The sequence below is a fragment of the Scardinius erythrophthalmus genome, assembly GCF_964197995.2.
Source record: "Scardinius erythrophthalmus genome assembly, chromosome: 3".
NCBI lineage: Eukaryota > Metazoa > Chordata > Actinopteri > Cypriniformes > Leuciscidae > Scardinius > Scardinius erythrophthalmus.
The window spans coordinates 2857493-2878831 of NC_138223.1; the positions used below are offsets into that span (position 1 = coordinate 2857493).

Below are 21339 nucleotides of genomic sequence, written 5' to 3' on the forward strand. Positions count from 1 at the left end.
GGGCCATAGAACCTCTCTCTCTCAAGACCAGAGCGAGGGAGGGCTATACAGCAGATACTTCCTGGTACCGAAAAAAGACGGGGGTCTCAGACCCATACTAGATCTAAGGCAACTGAACAAAGTGCTTGTGAAGCGGCAGTTCAGGATGCTCACGACCAGGCAAATCCTTGTGCAGATTCGCCAAGGAGATTGGTTTGTGTCAATAGATCTGAAAGATGCGTATTTTCAAATACAGATAGCGTCACGTCACAGGCGATATTTGAGATTCGCCTTCGAGGGCCAGGCATATCAGTACACAGTCCTGCCGTTCGGTTTGTCCCTAGCACCCCGTACATTTACGAAGTGCATGGATGAGGCGCTCGCACCCCTCAGAATGAGAGGCATACGAGTGCTGAACTATTTGGACGATTGGCTGATTCTAGCGCAATCTCGCGCAGTGCTCATAGAACACACGACCATTTTACTCGATCACCTCGAGGATTTAGGTCTGAGTGTCAATTGGGCAAAGAGCTCCCTGTCACCCAGTCAGAAAATATCTTTCCTGGGCGCAGAACTGGACTCACTATCCATGATAGCGCGACTATCACAACAGCGCGCGGTAGACATTCGACGCACAGCGAACTCTTTTCGCTGCGGCGCGTTTGTCCCGCTCAAAAAATTTCAGAAGATGCTAGGTCTCATGGCCTCAGCATCGTCAGTGCTCCAGCTGGGTCTGCTCCGCATGCGCCCGCTGCAGTTTTGGCTGAAAGCGCGAGTCCCACGCGAAGCGTGGGCACCCGGTTTGCTTCGCCTCAGGGTCAATCAGAAATGCGTCACAGCTCTGAAACCCTGGAAAGCGAACGACTGGTACCAATCAGGTGTAAGCCTGGGGACTTCCTCGAGGGTGGAAGTGGTGTCCACGGACGCGTCCACCTCGGGATGGGGAGCGCTGCTCGAGGGCAGACCGTTCTTTGGCCAGTGGTCAGAACGGGAGAAGCTCCTGCACATAAACTGCCTCGAAATGCTGGCAGTAGACAACGCGCTGACGCGTTTTTGTCCCCAAATAAAAGGTCACCACGTCTTGGTCCGTTCGGACAACATGTCTGTGGTGTCCTACATAAATCGCCAGGGCGGCATCAGATCCGAGAAACTGTACAGGCTGGCAGAACGCCTCCTGGTATGGGCTCAGTGCAACCTGCGCTCGCTCAGAGCGGCGCACGTGCCAGGGATCTTGAATTTAGGACCGGACAGACTGTCCAGGAACAATGTTCCGGCTGGCGAATGGTCTCTACACCCACAGACAGTCCAACTGCTGTGGAAGAAATTCGGCAGAGCGGAAGTGGACCTGTTTGCGTCTCAAGAAAACGCTCACTGTCAAGAATTTTTCTCCAAGAGCATGAGCGCGCTGGCCCATGTGTGGCCCCACCGCCCGCTCTACGCTTTTCCCCCCGTCTCTCTCCTGCCTCAGGTGATAGAACGGATCAGGGAAGAAGGATGCTCAGTACTGCTGGTAGCACCGTTCTGGAAAAACCAACCTTGGTTTCCAGCCGTGATGCAGTTAGCAAGTACTGCCCCGTGGCCAGTACCAGTGATGAGAGATCTCCTCTCACAGGCCCGCGGCTCGATCTGGCATCCTCACCCGGAGCTATGGTCCCTTCATGTCTGGGCCATCAACGGGTACATGTTGGACTCCCTAAAGGAGTATTAAACACGATCACGCAGGCTAGAGCTCCGTCTACAAGGCGACTCTATTCTTCGAAATGGTCAGTGTTTTCGGGCTGGTGCACAGCCCGTGGTGTGTCACCCACAAACTGTGATGTGACGGAGGTGCTTTCCTTCCTACAAGAGCTGTTGGATGGGGGCAGGGCCCCCTCCACGCTCAAAGTTTATGTGGCGGCTATAGCAGCGTTCTCAGAAACAACGCTTGGTCAGTCAATAGGAAGGAACGATTTAGTCATCCGCTTCCTTAGAGGAGCTAAGAGACTGAATCCTCCCAGACCTCCCTCAGTCCCCGTATGGGACCTTTCTACGGTTCTGGAAGCCATGAAAGGTGCGCCATTTGAGCCTTTACAGTCAATCGATTTGAAACACCTGTCTTTCAAAACGGTGTTTTTGCAGGCTCTCGCTTCAGTGAAGCGCATAGGGGATCTGCACGCGCTCTCTGTGAGCGCGGCGTGCATGGAGTTTGGGCCCAATGACTCAAAAGTTATACTCAAACCTAAGCACGGTTATGTTCCAAAATCCCTCAACACACCGTTTAGGGCGCAGATTATCTCTCTGTCAGCCCTGCCGGTCCCTGATGAGGAAAGAGACGCGAGCCTCCTTTGCCCAGTCAGGGCATTACGAGCTTATGTGTCTCGCTCGTCTGTTTTCAGACAGACGGAACAGCTCTTTGTTTCGTTTAGCGGGCGTTCTAAGGGACTAGCCGCGTCGAAACAGAGCCTATCCAGATGGATAGTTGATGCTTTAGCGCTGGCATACGCCTCCAAGGGCATGCAGTGCCCTTTGGGTGTCAGAACGCACTCCACGAGAGGCATGGCCTCTTCATGGGCCTGGTCAAGTGGGATTGCCTTGCAAGATATTTGTATGGCGGCAGGCTGGGCCTCCCCGTCTACATTTATAAGGTTTTATAACCTAGAGGTTCCCGCCCTGCAGGCCAGGCTGCTGTCGGTCTAAACTACCAGTATTATCTGACCTGATGCGTTCAGCTCAGAATGCTGCGTTTGCTGAGCACAGCTCAGCGTTCGACAGTATAAAGCTGGGCAAACTGTGTAAGACCCACATTTTTCCCCATCAGTTCAGGCCGTACCCCGCCCTGTCTGTATGATGAAATTCGCGTCCCATCGACGCTACTTTATGTGGAAAAGTGAGGCTGCACCCCTCCTTCTTCCCGGACTCCCTGTGAGTTCACTGAGTGATTGTGCACTATATGTACCCCGGGCTTTCGCCCTTGGGTCTTTGGTGTCAGATCTCAGCATACACGGCGTTTTACATTGGGTCCCCTAGCGTAAGATATCTTACGCAGTACGAGAGACCTCTCGTAAGAGAACGTACTCGGTTACTGACGTAACCTCGGTTCTCTCTAGAAGAGGGAACGAGTACTGCGTATCTTGCCGTGCATGCACACGCTCTGGTTGCTTCGATGATGAAAAACCAGATAATAGCTGCCTGCGAGCGATATTTATAGGCCTAGACCACGCCCGTTTCGGTGGGACGTGACGCAGCGGGCGCGAAGTCCCTGATTGGGTCTGACGTCACGCCAGGCCTCGCTCGATAGGCTGCTGCAGTTGCCGCAGAGCAGCCAATAGGCGCGCGAGCTGTCTCGCCTATGTCTGCATTGCTGCTGCAACGCGTTTTGCATTATTACAAAATTAAGGATAATTTTTGGCTTCAATATCTCGCGGAAAAGGATTTTCCCCTAGCGTAAGATATCTTACGCAGTACTCGTTCCCTCTTCTAGAGAGAACCGAGGTTACGTTAGTAACCGAGTACGTTTTATCTTGTCTTTGAGACAACACACACATTTATTTTAGTATTTTAAAAGATAAAGATTAAGTAATAATAGCACAAAATCAGAACATTAAGAATAAAAAGCATGTGAAATGAGAAATACTTACATGACACTGTAACACTCTCACTTTTGCCTTTGCTGACAGGATTGTGTGCCTCGCATGAGTACGGTTTATTCTCCTGTACTTGAGTAGATGACAAGAACACTTGAGGTTTATTTTCATTCTTGATAATTGTGTCTTTTTTATACCAGGATAGAGTCAGATCTTTTCTTTCTCCGATGTCACAGGTGAGAGTCGCATTCCCATCTTTTGTGCAGTTGATCTTCACAGCAGGTTTAGGGGCCTTTTCTGTAACAGAAACATGGTGGATATTTTCTATAGAAATATACAGTCTGATTTTGTTATTATTATTGTGTTGGAAGGGTAGAAGTGTTTGTCATCTTACCATATACTTTAATTTCCACTTCTCCTCTACCAATCTCTGTACCAGCAGCATTATATGCGTTGAATGTATATTTGCCCGTGTCCTTCAGACTAACACTTAAAAATCTCAATGATCCATCTCCTTCCATAGATACACCTTCAGATATTTCTCTGATAATCCCACCTTTCCAGCGAAGAATGGTGCCGTGTGTGTCATGGACCCATCTAATCTCAGGAGGTTTCTCATTGTTTTTTGTTGGCAGCTTAATGATGCAGGACGTTCCCTCTAGTAGATCTTTTCCACATGTCTCTGTTGAGACTATAATAAATAAAATCATATTAATATTTATTAAAATAATACTGTAATACCAGTAATACTGTAATTTCTACAGATTTAATTTCCTCATAGTGAACCAAACATCTGCTCATGTTTGGTTCACTATGAGGAAAAAGCATAAAAACAGAGAATGAATAATTCTCAAGGTGATCTCTTTTTAAAAGTCAATTTCGGTTCAGACACTACACTGTTAGAAAAATCTGTAGAAATTACAGTATTACTGGCAGCTACTTGCCAGTAACTTACTGTAGATTTAAATTGATGTTATTTACTGGCAACAATTTGTTCAAAATTAAATGAACATTAAACATTAACAAGTCTTTATCTTTACAGAATAAAACTAAAATAACATTCTCATGCAAAGCATTCTGGAACCAAAATCTGAAGGAAAAAAACAGAAAAAGGTTGATGAAGATTTCTGGTTCCCAGAATGCTTTGCATTAGATTGTTATTTTATTATTTTATTCTTTAAAGACAAAGACTTGTTAATGTTTAATGTTCATTTAACTTTGAACAAACTGTTGCCAGTAAATAACATAAATTTAAATCTACAGTAAGTTACTGGCAAACAGCTGCAAAACTACAGCAAATTTTTTACAGTGTAACTTTAGACAACAGTTCAATATTACGGTATATTCCCGCCATAAAAAAGTTAATTTAACACACACGGACTCCTAAAAACAACAGGATCTTTCATCACACTGTACGGGTAAGTTGTCACAAATGGGGATTTGCTATTATCTAAATAACATTTTTCCACTTCAAAAAACTTTTTGTGAAATGGAAAGATTCCATCATTGTTTAAATGTTCTTCACAGAAACAAATGCCATTAAACCTTTATTGTAACTCTATAATTTGACTACGTATCTAAATGTTCGACTTTCTGTGAGTGTCTTCTATTAAAGGCCGACACAAACAAACACTCATTGCAGCCGTTTGCATGTAAACATCATAGATTTGCATTTAAAAGTGTCCAAAAATTACAGTAGCCTATAAGTGCTTTAAGGACATATTTTTTCTTGATCTGACACTGAAATGTCTAAAATGGCCTTAACTATATTTTTTTCTGACAATTTAGATGTTCTAATATGATTTAGAATATTGAGTTGGTAGACTATAAAATAAAGCAGTAGCCTATGCATGAAAAAAAAATAATATGGATTACTATTCTTAATATCCATTGATCGCAACTTTTGATCTCAACTATAAAATATATATTTACAAAATATATAAGATAAACTGTTTCTTCACTTCAGTCTATTAACATTCCTTTACAAAATTAAGTCAGAACCTACCAGAGAGTGCAGCGAAGCCACAGAGGAATAAAAACAAGAGATTGTATTGGCAGCTCATTGCTCTTCTGAACACAGCAAATGTTCCAGAAACTTTTTCACAATCAACTAGTATTAGCAGAACCGCAGTTTCAGAACCACAGCCACAGGGCGGGGCTTCAGTTTCTTTTACTAAATATAAGATGTTTTCTACGGTGACATGTTCGGTTCAATGAGGTAGGTGTGAAAGCACCCTAGGCTGCTTTTTGCTGCGGTCCGAGCGCGTTTGTTCCCGGCGTCCCCCGCAGCGTTGGTCTGGGCTGCGTTCAGCCCCGACAAAACGTTGCATAACGTTTTTTAAAAAGAAACGGTGATGCGTTGAACACACTGTTCTGATGACGCAAGAGTTGCAACTATGGCAGCTGAGAAGGCCATTCTTTGTGTTCTTTGTGAAGAATTTTCGGAGCCTGTTGAAGTCGGTATAAATATGTGTTTAATACTACAAAATATGCCTGATGACTGATGTTACAGTTACTGCACTTGCCGCCCAGAAGAGAACATCCCAATCGAGTGAAGGGATTTGTGGAAACTGAAATGGAAGCACACATCTTACTTAATTCAGACTAAAACACGCCTATTTAGCCTCACATACTGACTTTATTTTGTTTCATACTGTTTTAATACCCTGTATTTTCTTTCTCATTTTTAGGAAAAGCACTTAATTAGGCTACCATTGTTTATTTCTATACCAAATGTCATACACTTGCAATGAAGCAAAAAATATAAACAACTACATCATTATGTTGATATCCTATATTTTTACAATAAAACTTATAACAAACATGTCTTCTAATATCCTCAGTTGTTGCATCGAACACATTTGTAAATTACTTTCCTTGAACCCATTGTGCGAGTGCACTTTAATACCGCGTGCTTTATATACCATGATTGGACTGCAGTTCTGACACACCCACCAAACAAGAGAAAATGTATCTCAAACCCCGTTGCACACCGGTGCACGCCGTTTCCAGGAAACATGACGTTCAACCCGGAAACCGTAGCAAAACGTTGCGCACCGTTTTGAACTTGAACGTGCCCCTGGTTTCACACTCTTGATTCTATCGAACCCAGGGGCCGGTTTCTCAAAGATAGACTTTGACTGTGGCTTAGATATAGTAGATAGTCAGACTTCAGATAGACATCTAAATCAGACCGTTGCACAAAGCACTGAAGACTCTGACTATCTTAAGTAGGACTACACAGCAATGCATTCTGGGTAAAATAAGACACTTTTCAAAACATGGTGGATCGAGTAAGCGCATTCAACCGCTCAGTGCAGTTTACCCCAGCGGAAAATATGTGTTTGTTGGAGGAGTATAAATGACGGAGTATGTTTTTATGTTTCCACTGTTTGATCGCGCCCATGCCTCTCTCTCTCTCTGACACACACACACATTCCAGCATTGCGATCTTGACATCGCAGCCTGTTATTATGCAGCATTCACACCAAACGCGAATAGAACGTCAAATTCGCGTCTATCGCGTCTAGTTCATTTTCATAGATGGGTCAAAGCATGATGGGTCGCGTCGCGTCGATTTGGTCAACAGCGTCGCTGCAAAAAAGTATCTCGGTGGATACTTTATGCAAATGAGAGCGTCAAAACGCGGGGCAGCAACCAATGGAAACTCGGCGGCGAGAATTTGTGTATGGGCGTTGCTATGGTTTCATATTTAAAGTACATTCCCCCAAGCAGCGAAAACGTCTCAGGCGTTCCGTCGGAACAAAAATTGATCGGACGCTAGACATTTTACTTGGGAATGTAGTAAGAAGAAATGTTTAAATTATGAGCCATTTTCCCTTTTCTTTTGACAGTTTGTAATGTAACTGATTGTTACTGCTGGTTGCCAAGGTAACATAGAGTCTTAAGGCCCTTTCACACCGGATGCGTAACGAAAAAGCGAATAGTTCGTGTGCGAATAGTTCGCGTCAAAACCCATCACATGAGCCGCGCAAACACGGTCTCTATCTCTATCTTTGACGATTAGCTTTCTATCCCAAATGTAGTTTAGCCTGCTAGCCTACACAGCACAGGACTAAACAACAACTAAAACTATCACACAACATACTCACAGTCGTGATAACCGAGTTGGTTGGCAATGCTACGCCACACAATCATTGTCCTTGTAGTATATGATTGGCTGAAGTCTTTTCTGTCGCCGCAAAAGGAAAAAAAAATCGACATCGAAACGGAAAAAAAAAAGTATTTTTTTCACCGCAGCACATTCGCGTTCGGTGTGAAAGCACTCATTACACAAACGGCTGATCAAAAAATAAAACCATCGCGCGAATTATTCGTGCGTAAAAATCGCGTCCAGTGTGAAAGGGCCTTTAGACCTAAGTTGGCCTGGGGGTAAGGTGTCTCATTTTTTTGGTCTAAATTAAGTCAGTCTTTATTTTTGTGAAACAGTCTAACTTGCATTAGACTAATCTATGAGCAAATTTTAGACTAGTCTAACACTATAGACCAGTCTAAAATAGCTTTGTGAAACCGGCCCCTGGTGGTGCGTTTGTGTGCATCTTACGTCATCGCAAACGTGCACGGCACATGATAGAAAACAGAACGCGAGTCAATATATTGTGTTTTTTTATTAATTTGGTGCTATTATGCACGGAGTGAAAGCATCGGTTTCCCATCTCTATTTTCGAGAGGTCAGTTCTTCTGTAACGGTTCGGTGGTTGAGTAAGGCGCACAACGAAGGAAATGGTGAGAATAACGTTTTCATTCAAGTTACACACTCAGAAGATGATAACCACGCAAACAAGAACCGACAAGGGACTGAACAGAAAATGGAGTGTATATACACACATGCGAGGACGCTTAACAGCAACAGCTGGACTAAATCAGAGACTATGCCAACTAATGAGAATTAATACAGACGACACAGAAAATTAACTTAACGGAACACATACGACACTTCCCTTGTGCTGTGACAGGTTTTTTTTTCTTTTTCTTAATATAATACTAAATTTTAGTAGCTATTTATTTATATGCAATTCTGTTTGGTGCCTAAGATAGTCCCATCTTGTTCTTCCTTGAAAATAAACTATCTGCATATGTAACAATAGATACATTCAGCATAAATGGTTAGATTGTTTGTTTTGGATTTTGAGCAAATGATAAGCACAGATGAAAGAAACCAACACACATTTCAAATGTTTAAATACGTCTTACAGTGAAAAGGAATTATAATCAGGAAAAGGATGATAAAAATCACAGTGACTGAAGGAATGCAACAACAAATCCATGCTTGAATTTAATGAAGAAACAAAACAAAAATTCAGTCCTGAGACACACATTTAAAGCTACACTGTGTAGGATTTTCTCCCATCTAGCGGTGAAATTGTTTATGAATATTACTTTCTAGCCCCTCCCATTCCGAGGGCGTTTTAACTCCTACGGTCGCCGTATTATTTCAAATCTGCCGGCAGTCGCGAGTAATCTCCCCCTCGCATTTGTCACGCCGCCATGCACTGAGTGGTAAAATGCGAAAGGCAAAGCTTGAATTTCCAGGTATGTCCCTCTTTGGCTAATGTATTTTCAAGATGGAGGCGCAACATGGCTGCCGCCATTCAAGCGACTCGCTCGTATGTATTCTGAATAGCAGATTCTATGCTTACAAGAATACTTGATTAGTTGGTAGAAGTGATTACACATTAATGAGCACATATCATTTTGAAAGAACAAAGTGTTTTTTGCTAAGAATCAACTTAAAAAATTACAGTGTAGCTTTAAATGATCAGAATTAGGTTAGTAAATTACATTTTGCATTGAATTATTGCATATAAAGAAAAAAACATAAGCATATTCATATAGTTACTTTTATATTTTGTTAAGAGACTCTCTGCTGTCTAGCCTTTAAACAAACAGATCTCTCTCTCAGACCGGATCACTGGTCTCAGACAGACTTGCACTGTTATCGGGTGTACAGGTGTAGAAGTTTTCTGGATTTCCTTCGTTTTTGTCTGTGATGGACTCTCCTTTCAGGTGGAATGCTGAACACTTCCCAATGACTTTATCACTGTTCTCGCATCTTAAATACACAACATTAGGGTTAACAGCGCTCTTCTCAGGTTTGGGCTCTGTGAAAGAAACAGAGAAAAAGTAAGAACATTCAGTCAAAACAAAATTAAATCAAACACAACTACACTAGCACCACACCCCCGGTGACACCCACAGTAACCAATGACGTCACTATGTGCATGCACATACACAACAGTATAGAACAAGAAGGAAATATCATATGCACTCACCCATAACAGACAAGATGAATCTTTGTTCCTGCTCTTTACCATTGATATCAATGGTATAAACTCCACTATGTTCGACTGTTAGATTAGTAATAGTGATTTGTCCCGTCTCTGTATCAAGAGTTGTGATGTCTTTGAATCTTGGATTTGGGATACGAGCACCGTGATCATCCCATTCAATCACCTTGACAATAGTATCACTACTACTGTGTTTCCATATGATGCTGGTGACAGGACGAAAAGAAACTTCATCACCCACTGCTTTCTTCACCTCATCACCTAAAGAATAATATATGAGAGAGTATGTTAGTCAACATTCAACATGTCTGGGCTAGCTGGGTCATTTCCAGGCAGCATCACTTCCAACAACCCATGGAATTTCGACATAGTACAACATTATTTTCATTATAACTAAAACCTTGGAGTATCATAGGCCTATACGTTACATGAATACTGTAATCATTAAACATATAGTGTTGGTATTACCACAGCTATATCGATAGCTATTATCCCTAATCTGATTGGCTTGGTCGTCTTTCATAGGCATACATGATAGGAAGTGTGTTCGGTGTCGGAGTCGGCGGGGGACAGAGTATCCAACTTTTTCCTGACGAGCGTACTGTGTTTTGAACTATGTGCAACACTTCCTGTTTGGGGAACTTCCATTCAAAAAGACTGAACCAAATCATTTCTAATCATAAGCTTGCACTACAAATAATCATTATCCGTGAGTTTGACTGAATGAGCTGTAAATTAGGAAAGTAATGCTTGGTATTTTAATGTGACAAGGTATCACGAGAATATCTACCAAGCAAACAAAACATTTTTCACATCGTTGTATTTTGGTTGCAATTAGGTAATTTTGCAATACCATGTTTAAAAAACAACAACAAACTTTTTTAGAAACCACACCTAAAATTTAAAAATAAAGTATTGTTAGATTATTTTATCTCTATTTATTTTTTCCTGTGCCTCATTCTCAGTGTTTTTCCCTTTTTTTTTTACTCACTGAAAAGAGTTTGCATGCCTGGAAAGAGAGACATGATCATGAAGCCAATCTGTTCACAAAACATCCTCAGCTTTTCCTTCTGTACTTGGCTTTTATACATGTCCTGGGATGATGTAGCAACCAACCAATAAGAATATACATTACATCATATAAAATGCAAGACAAAGAGAAAAACAAGTCCATTTCGAAGAAGTGCATCTGACCAAATCCGTGTCTTATCTGGGTCGGTTTCCAAGACACACACATGGAGAATACTTTATAACAGATGTGTGTAGAGAAGCAAATACTTCACTCCCTGCCAACCCTCGCAGCCTTAAAGACCAGAGGAAGAGAAAACAGGCAGAAACAGAGACAGAAAAGTCAGGATGAGAGTTTTGTCTTACAAATATAAAACATTTTAGAAACGTTGTCAAAATATCAACCTGGTATGTTTTCTTAAAGTGGTCAATACAAAACCAGACCAAACTGCAACTTTTGTGAGACGTTTTATTTAGGTGTTGAAATAACATAATCTGCACACTTATTATTCTTGAAAAAAAAAAAAACAATTGAGATTTTGATGGTTGAAGCAGACTCTACAGGTCGCTATGTCATAGTAGTTCTTAACTTTCCCAACTACTTGTATGTGCACCAAACTATGACGATAGTCTTTTCTTCACAAATTTTTTTTCCTAATATTTTTTTTTTCCTAATTATTAGGTTATTTCCTAATACTGTAACTACTATAGAAATATACAGTCTGATTTTGTTATTATTATTGTGCTGGAAGGGTAGAAGTGTTTGTCATCTTACCATATACTTTAATTTCCACTTCTCCTCTACCAATCTCTGTACCATCAGCATTATATGCGTTGAATGTATATTTGCCCGTGTCCTTCAGACTAACACTTGAAAATCTCAATGATCCATCTTCTTCCATAGATACACCTTCAGATATTTCTCTGATTTTCCCACCTTTCCAGCGAAGAATGATGCCGTGTGTGTCATGGAACCATCTAATCTCAGAAGGTTTCTCATTGTTTCTTGTTGTCAGCTTAATGATGCAGGACGTTCCCTCTAGTAGATCTTTTCCACATGTCTCTGTTAGGACTATAGTAAATAAAAATTAGATTAGTATTAAATAAAACTCAACAGGGTTCAACTGCTCATATTTGGTTCACTCTGAGAAAAAAGCGTAAAAACAGAGAATGAATAATTCTCAGGGTGAGTTTCTTTTTAAAAGTCATTGTCGGTTCAGACACTAACTTTAGACAACACAGTTCAATATTATATTCCCGCCATAAAAAAGTTACTTTAACACACACTGACTCCTAACAACAACAGGATCTGTCGTCACACTGTACGGGGTAAGTTGTCACAAACAGGGATTTGCATAAGACAGCCTATTAAATCAGAACTAGTTAAATTATTATAAAAACAGCTGAAAGGTAAACGGTAACTTAAAAATACCAAACCATTGTTATGGTCAACAGAACTTAAATCTGTGTAAAATTACAACACATATGCCCTGACCTGATATTTATATATCTATAAAGAAACCGTTCTGAGTTAAAATCTGCATTTGTTATATAATGACAAAAAATAATATGATACTGAAACTTCACAAATTCTTATAATTTCAGACTGTTTTGAACTAGATGTTTGAAACCAACAAATCAGTGCTTGATAAAACAAGACTCAAAATAGTTCCTGAAATACAGACTTTGTGCTGAACTATGAAAAGTGAGCAAAGAACATTTCAGTCAAAAGCTCTAAAAAGCATTTCTTTCTTATTTCGAAGAAAATGTTAATAATCTAAAGAACATTTTTCCACTTTCCATCGTTTCCAAGATATTCCATCGATGTTTAAATCTTCTTCACAGAAACATAAAGTCCAATAAAGAACCTTTATTGTAACTCTATAATTTGACTACATATCTAAATGTTCGACTTTCTGTGAGTGTCTTCTATTAAAGACCGACACGAACAAACACTCATTGCATATGTATAAGTGCATTTGTTCAAGTGGTCACTATAAAGTGCATGTGTTGCTTTAAGGACATATTTTTCTTGATCTGACACTAAATGGCCTTAACTATATTTTTTTCTGACAATTTAGATGTTAGATGAATTTTAGAGTTATTATAATGCAGTTTGCATGAAAACAAATGTTAATATGGATTACTATTCTTAAAATCTTATATAACTATAAAATATATATTTACAAAATATAGAAAAACTGTTACTCCACTTTAGTCTATTAACATATCTATACAAAATGAAGTCAGAACCTACCAGAGAGTGCAGCGAAGCCACAGAGGAATAAAAACAAGAGATTGTATTGGCAGCTCATTGCTCTTCTGAACACAGCAAATGTTCAAGAAACTTTTTCACAATCAACTGGAGAACAAGATTTTGCGTTTAGAGAGTTTGGTGGATATAAAAGTAGCCTATTAAGGAAATCCAATAGTATCAGCAGAACCGCAGTTTCAGAATGAGAAGTGATGGGCGGGGCTTCATTTTCTTCTGTTAAATATAGGCTAAGCTGTTTTCACATGGATTTTGATCGGATGTCTACAATATAAAATAAAGTCACTTTTCTGTTCATATATGCATTAGATAGCATGATGTAGGCTACAATGAGTATTTTATTTTTAAATTACCAGGTTAATGGATAATACTGTAACGTCACCAGCTGAGAGCCACCTTGAGAGCCACCAGAGGGCACTCCACACCCGACTCTCATGTTTCACTCACAAACTACATCTCCCATCATTCTCTGCCTGGACTCATCAGCATTCATTAACAACACTCACGGCGAAGTTTTGTTTGTGTCTAAACAAACAAAAAAAACAAACAAAACAAAACAGGCAGGGGTAGTGAAACATGATAGTCTGGTGTGGCATGCCCTCTGGTGGCTCTCAAGGGCACTCCAGCTGGTGACCGTTACAAATACTGAGTGTTAATCTGCTAAAAATATTGAATCTGTTCACATCTTTGCAGTTTTCAAAAGATATGTTTTAAACCTATTATTTTAGATTTTTATTTTTTCAAATCCTATTTGTTTTCATACAGAGTCAGGTTTCACTTGTTCTGGCGTTGTATTAAATGGTTCTTTTTATTTGACATTAAATATGTCGCTGTTTAAGTATTATTTGTATCATCATGAACATGAAAGAAATAATATGATCAAACATACAGTCAAATGGGAAACACTTTACAACATGTTACTCATTTATTAATATTATTTGAAATAGGCTAATAACGGTGTATAGTTGTAGCCTATCCTTGAAGTATAAACTACTGTGTTTGTATCCATTCATTGACATTAAGCACGATCAACAGGCTATGTTTTAAAATTTTGCTCAACATCATGATATCGTATAATGGAAAAGTGGTTTTATTTAGAAGTATTGTTGTTAAATATTGTAGACATGGATCCGATCAAAATCCATTTGAAGATTAAGTGTCTAGCGCAACTATGTCTGTTTAAGCCCCGCCCCTCACTTCCGGTTCTGTGGCTGTGGTTGAAGTGGTTCTGTCCATGGTTCTGTCTCGAGGAAACTAATAATGTCCTGTTTGCGACCAGAGAGTTGGCGGTTTACTGACAGAATCATAAACTGAAGATGTCGGTTAAAGGGATAGTTCACCCAAAAATGAAAATGTTGTCATCATTTACTCAGTAAACTTACTTACAAACCTGTAAGAGTTTCTCTCTTCTGTTGAACACAAAAGAAGATATTTTGAAGAATGTCAGAACCAGACAGTTGATGGACCCCATTGACTTCTACAGTAAAGAAAATACTATGGATGGAGTGGACTGCATGGTCATCTGGAAGACTGACATGCTTTTTGGGCCGATTAAACATCTCATAAAACATCGGTGACCCATTCTTTCTGTTTTGCTTAATTGATGGATCTGGGGTCTTTGTGACAGCATAATGCATTTGTCACACACACACACAAAAAAATGTTTGATATCAGTGTCTGGCACAAGTGTGTGTCTATCCAGCAAGACGACCAACCCTGACCACTACATACATAACACACATGAAAAATAACCACTGCATAACAAAAGTGCACTGCATAAACTACTATAATAACACAAGTTAACTATCTGTGTTCTGGATCTTTTTTGCCCAGACATTAATTTTAGAGTGAATATTTGGAGTGTGCTCCCAAAAACAGTATCTGTTTTATAATATCTGACTTACAGTAGGATATAGCCTGACACCAATATTTTTATTTATTGTAAATATGTAATTAAATTATACAAACAAAACTGTGATGGACACAATTTGTAATTGATTCAACTCAATAAATAATAATAATAATAATAATAATAAAAATAAAATACTTCACTACTGGCACAAATCTCCTTCTGAATTTAAATAGTTGTTTTCAAATATAAGTCTTGACTGAATACATTCACATTTAACATTTGACAGAGGATTTTATTTAAAGTGATTTACAGTGCATTCTGTGTTTACATTGCCCTGCATCAAACTCTTCACATTGGCACTAGTGCAAAACAATCCCTTTGATTTGGTAGCTAAATAAAATAGAATAAAAAGCCTTCTCTACTTTCCTCCACAAAAGAAAAAGGAAGCAGAACATTTACTGTAAAAAATGTATTGTCATGTATTTTTTTCAATGTTTTCCTGAACAATATAAATTTTTAGAAGCAAATTTATTTCTACACAATCTCACCTGCAAAACTGTTTACGTTGGTGACAGTGAGTAATAAATAAATTAAATATCTGCATATTTAACAGTACATTCATATATTCATAACCTGAGGATGAACTCCAACACCAGCAGACAGAGAGGTCAAAGAGCAACAGTGAAAGCTGAGAAACAGACACAGTTCTGAAGACAGACGGTTCAGAGCTGCAGTCGACTCAGTGAAGCTGGGATTCAGAGAGTCCATGATGAGCAGAAGTGTGTGGCATCACACACACTCACAGATGCTGTTTCTGGGGGAAAACAGGTGTTTTATTTATATTATAAAACATATAGCAATGATTTTCCACATATAAATTAAATAAGATTAATCTTTTGTCTCCCGCATTAAAGGTATATCACAAATCAGGTGGCCGTTACAATTTACAGTCGACGTGAATATTTATTAATACATTTATTACATACACTTTTTTTTGAGCAAATGATAAGCACAGATGAAAGAATGGAAACATATTTGACTATTTTTAAAAGATTAAACACAACAGTTGTCTTACCTTGAAAAGCTATGATAGGAAAAGGATTATAATGATCATCATAGTGAGTGAAGGAACGACAGCTGCGACGACACATCCTTTGTTTGATGCTAATGTGGGGGAAAAATATGTTATAAAACCAATTCCAGGGAAGCATATTTAAATTATCATAGTAAGTTTATTAAATGATATCTTGCATTATTAAAGCAAAACCAAAGAAATTTCCCTCTTCGGTCCCCCTACAGGTTGGAAGTGGAATTGTCCATTAGGCTGCTTTGAAACAATATGTATTGTGAAAAGCGCTATAAATTTTAGCTAATCATAGTTGATCTTAACTAGAAAGGAAATGATGAGATGATTAAAGTGACCAGAACTATCACGGTTATCACAGAATCCTGTACAAAAAGTACTAATACTAAAGAATGAAGTCAATTCAACAAGTTTTATGTCAAAAAACAGCAAATAACAAATTGATTAGCATCAATATGCACTTTTTGTTTACGTAAACATTAAAATACCATTAAAAATGATGGCCAGATTTTAAAAGAGTGTCTTGCAACATGTTATCTACTAATATGTACAAGTTCAAATAAAGTTTTGACAAAAAAGGTTTTATACAAAGATAAACCTCATATTTCAGCCTTTAAATAATGTTTTTATAAAAAGAATGAGTCAAAAAAGAAAAATGACTGACATTTACACATTAGCTTATATTTATTAGTAGTGTTTGGGTACACCCCCATCCTTCATGTTGACTGAGCTTTCAATGTTATGGAAAGGGGTGATTGGTTGGTTCTTGTCACATGACCAGCGGTGCGTTTGCGATATTCTGAAAAGTTTAGATTTTTCTCGTTGCGGCTGGTAAAAAAAATAGCGCGGAGCACGCGAGCGACGTGTTGGAGACCCTGCTCTAGGGCTCCGCTTTGTAGGCTACAACTCGCTACTTTTTTGTTACTTTGTAATAACTTTCTGCGGCCAGCGTTTCTGGAAATGAACGAGGGTAAACACTTTTTTAGACCTGACTAAATGAAATTTAAGACTTAGGATGGAAATCTGTCAGTTTTTAAGACTTTTTAAGGCCTTAAATTTAAAGTTCAGAATTTTAGACTTTTTAAGATCCCCCGGAAACCCTGATAGCTGATAGAGGGCCGCAAAGCGAATGCAGAACCCTGTTATGACTTGATGAACCACTGAAACGATTTTGGAAACGTTATTTTAAGGTTAAAAATTATCTTTAGTGTTGCTTTATGCATCTTGCATTATTGAATGATTGCATAATCTAAAGTACATTCCTCTTGCATACAGGTTGTGTTTAGTGTCCGTACAGCGTCTCACCTTTAAACATATCTCTCTCATAGACCCGATCACTGGTCTCCTCACTCACTGCGTTCTGGAGTGTACAGGTGTAGAAGATTTCTGGATTTCCTCCTTTTGTGACATTAATGGACTCTCCTTTCGGGGTGATTGTCAAACCCTTCAGTGTTTCTCCAGCAGAATTCTTCCAGATGATTGTTTCACTGTACTCACATCTCAAATACACAACATCAGGGTTATCAGTCTTCACTGTTATTATCACAGGTTTGGGGACCCGTTCTGTGAAAGAAAACATATGAACATTCAGTCTATAAAGAAACACAATGAAATCACAACTACACTAGCATTGCAAAAAGTACTGTGACAGTACCATAGTACAAAGATGGTATTAGAGGGTAAAATCCAGTTACTACACAAAACCATAACTTACAGAAAAAGTACTATAATACTACAGTGATTTTTTAACAGGTGGTATTCTTGAAAGTATCTTGGAGTACCACGTAAATACCACGGTATTAATCAAAGTATCATGGTATTACAATCTGATGCCATTATTGTACAGTTACATTGTTTTTTTGTTTTTCTGTATGTGAGGCCAAGTAAAAAACAACCATAATAATAATAATAATAATAATAATATGATGCATTTATAATATTAATATTAATGAATAATCAGCATCCACTCACCCATAACAGTCAATGTGAATCTTTGTGCCTGCTCTTTACCGCTGATGTCAATGGTATAATCTCCACTATGTTCGACTTTTAGATTAGTAATCGTGATTTGTCCGGTCTCTGTATTAAGAGTCGTGATGCCTGTGAATCTCGGATTCGGGGCTGTAATCTCTCTGTCTTCCCATTCAATCGCCTTAACAGTTTCACCATGTTTAATGTGTTTCCATGTGATGCTGGAGACAGAAGGAGGAAGAGGTTTATCTGGACCAAAGGAAACTTCACCACCCACTGCTTTCACCACCTCTGTACCTAATAATTAAAATATGAGAGAGTATGTTAGTCAACATTCAACAAGAAAGTCTAGTCTAGCTGGGTAATTTCCAGGAAGTGAACATATATAGCCCTTGCTTGATGGTAAATTAAATTAGAAAATAAAAATAAGGTCAATACAGAAACTCTTCAGTCTCTTCCGTCATTAGATAATTAAATACAATACTATTATAATAGTTATATAACTAACTTATAGGGGCAGATTTACTAAACAGTGGAAATTAGCGTGAGCGCGCAATCCCAAAACAGCGCCGATGAGTGTGTAAAGTTTAGCGAGTGATCTACTGACGACGTGCAAATGAAAGAACAGATCATTTCCATAATGACCAACACAATCTACCAGTAAATCACCTTGTGTGATTCATTTAAATAATCTCCTCCCGTCATAAATGTTGCGCCTAAAAGGAAAACTCATGCAATAATGAAGGTCCACCGCAAAATATCCCTGTCCATCCTTTTTAGAGCTAATTTTTCACAGCGTGTCTTTATTAAATCATGACAGTAGTTTTTTTTTTTAACGCCAAAAGAGAGTTTGCACTGGAGGAAGCTGTTAGTAAAACTGACACTGTTTAGGTTTGCCATGAACGGCGTGTTATTTCCATGAACACTTTAATAACTCACCTGAAACAGCTCCTGTGGTTAAGAACACAACGACGGAGATCAACGTCAAGAGTTGAAGTGACATTTTTGTTAGAAAAAGTAGCCTACACTTTATTCACTTGTCTTCGAGACATCGAGACAGAGACACACACCGGCGTGGTGTGTAAGGTAAGAACAGAGGAAGTTTGTGAAAACGCCTTGCATTTAGGCGGTGGGCCGGACCTCGAAATTACAAATTTAATACTTACCTCTCAGCTGTGTACGTTTTTTTTTTTTTTTTTTTGCTGAGGTCATGTAATAAAATCGTATAAGTACTACAGACATTGTTTCCAACTTTGTTGTTTGCACATTTGACGCAAAATGTCTTACTTTTTAAACCGGCAAATAAGCAGGAGTACTAATCATAACGTTAGAAAACCTCCCGTTTCCTTGACAACCAATGTAAATAATGAACACAGATTCTAACTGTACAGCGGAGGCTAATCTTTGTCAGTTACCAGGAAGCTGCGTTCTTGAAATTAAAATTTTGCTTTAATCATTAAAAATGTAATTTTAGTAATGTAGTTCAGTAATACTGAGGTAAAAATTAGGTGTTTTATCCATTTAGCCTCAAATGTAAAAAGCCATGTAACTCCCTTTTCCCAGACAAGTTGGGCAAAGCCTGTTCAATGTACACACAAATTATTTTTATTAATGAAATGTACTGTAACGGCACATCCGTATGTCTTATTTTCCTAATGTCTGGTACCGTTAAAGGGTAACTAAACCCCTAGTCAGAGCCTCCACCCACTGGCAATATTTGAAAAATGCTAGAAAAGTGAGATGGTCCTCAATGCAGAGCATAAAATCCAGGGGGAGGAGTTGGATAAAATCCAACTCCTCCCACCTTACATATACCTAAACCTTCCCGTCTCCACCCCCTGATCCCTAAACCCACCCCTAAACCTACCCATCTCCATCCCTAAACCTACCAATCTCCACCCCTTATATAAGATCCGACTCCTCCCCTCGGATCTTGTGTACTGCATTGAGGTGCTACTGAGAAAAGTGGGCAGACCCCAGCGGAGATACAGGGGACGAACCGTGAGCGGGGGGGCGTGCACCTGAGAGTCCTGCTGTCAGACTGTCTAAAATGGAGAGTTTGCTCACAGGGTCGCTAGACGACGTAAATATGCATCTGATGAGGTTTATCGAGTTGATGTCAATAGCGCGCGCTTATATGCATATTCATATTTTGCCGCTGCTATGTGAAAAAATCCATCAAAATGCGCCGACACGTTTGTCGACCCCAGAGGATTAACTTTAGCTTAACCATAAATTGTGATTAAAATATATATGATCACTCACACATGCATCAAGACGCCGCTGCGGTGGTGGAGTCCATGCAGGATCGAGGAGCAGCGTTTGGCACTGCGTCGCTGTTCAGCGTGAGCTGTGTGGAGAAGCCCATTTCCACCTCTATTGCGTTGGAAAAGCAATTCCGCGTAAAATGCAGGTTTTACACTCACGGTCTTCCAGGCCAAGTGCATGCAAACACTGGCGCCTAATTTCCAAGTCAGCTGGAAAGCTATGCAGTCTAGCAGTGCTGTTGCACCCAGCAACACTACACCATAGACTGTACTACACCTACCACTGTACTAAATACAGATAAATCAGTGTTGCCAACTAATTTTCAGGGGAAGTTGCTAAAGGCAGATCAATTTGTTGCTAAAAGTTGCTAAATGATGTTGTGACGTCATTGTGCTATGACGTCATTACGTAATCGCAATGCAACACTACGCCATTATGTAATACGTAGATATTATTTGAAATGCTAATTTAGATTTGTTTGTAAAAAAAAATAAAAAAATACAAAAATATATTATGTATACATACATGCATAGGCTACAGTATTTGTAAAAGTAATACAAACAACACTTTTTCATGATCAGATTTTTTCATTTTTAAATACAACATTGATGTTGTACAGTTAAACACTTTACAATTACATTTAACGTAGGCTATTTTCTTATCAACCAGTGAAACATGAAATGTGTTTAAATTATTTTGCCAAAAATGTGAAATGCGTGCTACTGCTGCCGCCAGCAGCCTCTGTGCCTGTAGCCCCACCCCTGCGCTCATTGTCTTTTGTTTTCCGGTTTTCACAGCGATTTCTTATACTGTCTATGGCGAATTGGCGATTTCCACATTTCCACAGCGATCTTAAGGAATTATGAATGAACTGCTCTGTCTATTTAGCTAGCTTGTACGTGTGTTGTTTGGATTAGAATCACTTTCCAAAAGTTGCCAAATAAATTAAAAAAATTGCTAAATTTGTTGCTAGGTGCTTTTTGAATAAAAAGTTGCTAGGGTAGTCTGAAAAGTTGCTAAATCTAGCAACAAAA

At 39.3% G+C, this 21339-nt stretch overlaps 3 protein-coding genes across 4 annotated transcripts in view; all 3 read right to left on the bottom strand.

Annotated features, from left to right (window-relative positions):
* Positions 1-5934, bottom strand: part of LOC308688799 (T-cell surface antigen CD2-like) — a 10938-nt gene extending 5004 nt beyond the window's left edge. The window contains exons 1-3 of the mRNA XM_081362182.1: positions 5548-5934; positions 3937-4233; positions 3597-3839 (exon numbers count right to left, since the gene is read on the bottom strand). Coding sequence (XP_081218308.1) covers positions 3597-3839; positions 3937-4233; positions 5548-5605 — 598 coding nt within the window. The 5' untranslated portion in view covers positions 5606-5934. The remainder of the gene's footprint in view (positions 1-3596; positions 3840-3936; positions 4234-5547) is intronic.
* A 2891-nt stretch (positions 5935-8825) lies between these two features.
* LOC308688797 (uncharacterized protein) lies at positions 8826-13330 on the bottom strand. Of its 2 annotated transcripts, none has more exons than XM_081362180.1 (4): positions 13116-13330; positions 11796-11930; positions 9836-10111; positions 8826-9664 (listed from the first exon to the last, which is right to left on the bottom strand). In XM_081362180.1, the coding sequence occupies exons 1-4, from the start codon at positions 13171-13173 to the stop codon at positions 9462-9464; spliced, it is 672 nt and encodes a 223-aa protein (XP_081218306.1). In that variant the 5' UTR covers positions 13174-13330; the 3' UTR covers positions 8826-9461. The 2 variants fall into 2 exon arrangements, with proteins under 2 accessions (XP_081218306.1, XP_081218305.1); XM_081362179.1 differs by having other exon boundaries at positions 11634-11930.
* Positions 13331-15253: 1923 nt separating this feature from the next.
* LOC308688155 (CD48 antigen-like) lies at positions 15254-19168 on the bottom strand. The gene is made up of 5 exons (XM_081361075.1): positions 18977-19168; positions 18038-18334; positions 17372-17629; positions 16058-16146; positions 15254-15796 (listed from the first exon to the last, which is right to left on the bottom strand). Exons 1-4 carry the CDS (start codon positions 19038-19040, stop codon positions 16067-16069), a joined length of 699 nt encoding a protein of 232 aa, XP_081217201.1. The 5' UTR covers positions 19041-19168; the 3' UTR covers positions 15254-15796; positions 16058-16066.
* Between the last annotated feature and the right edge of the window lie 2171 nt (positions 19169-21339).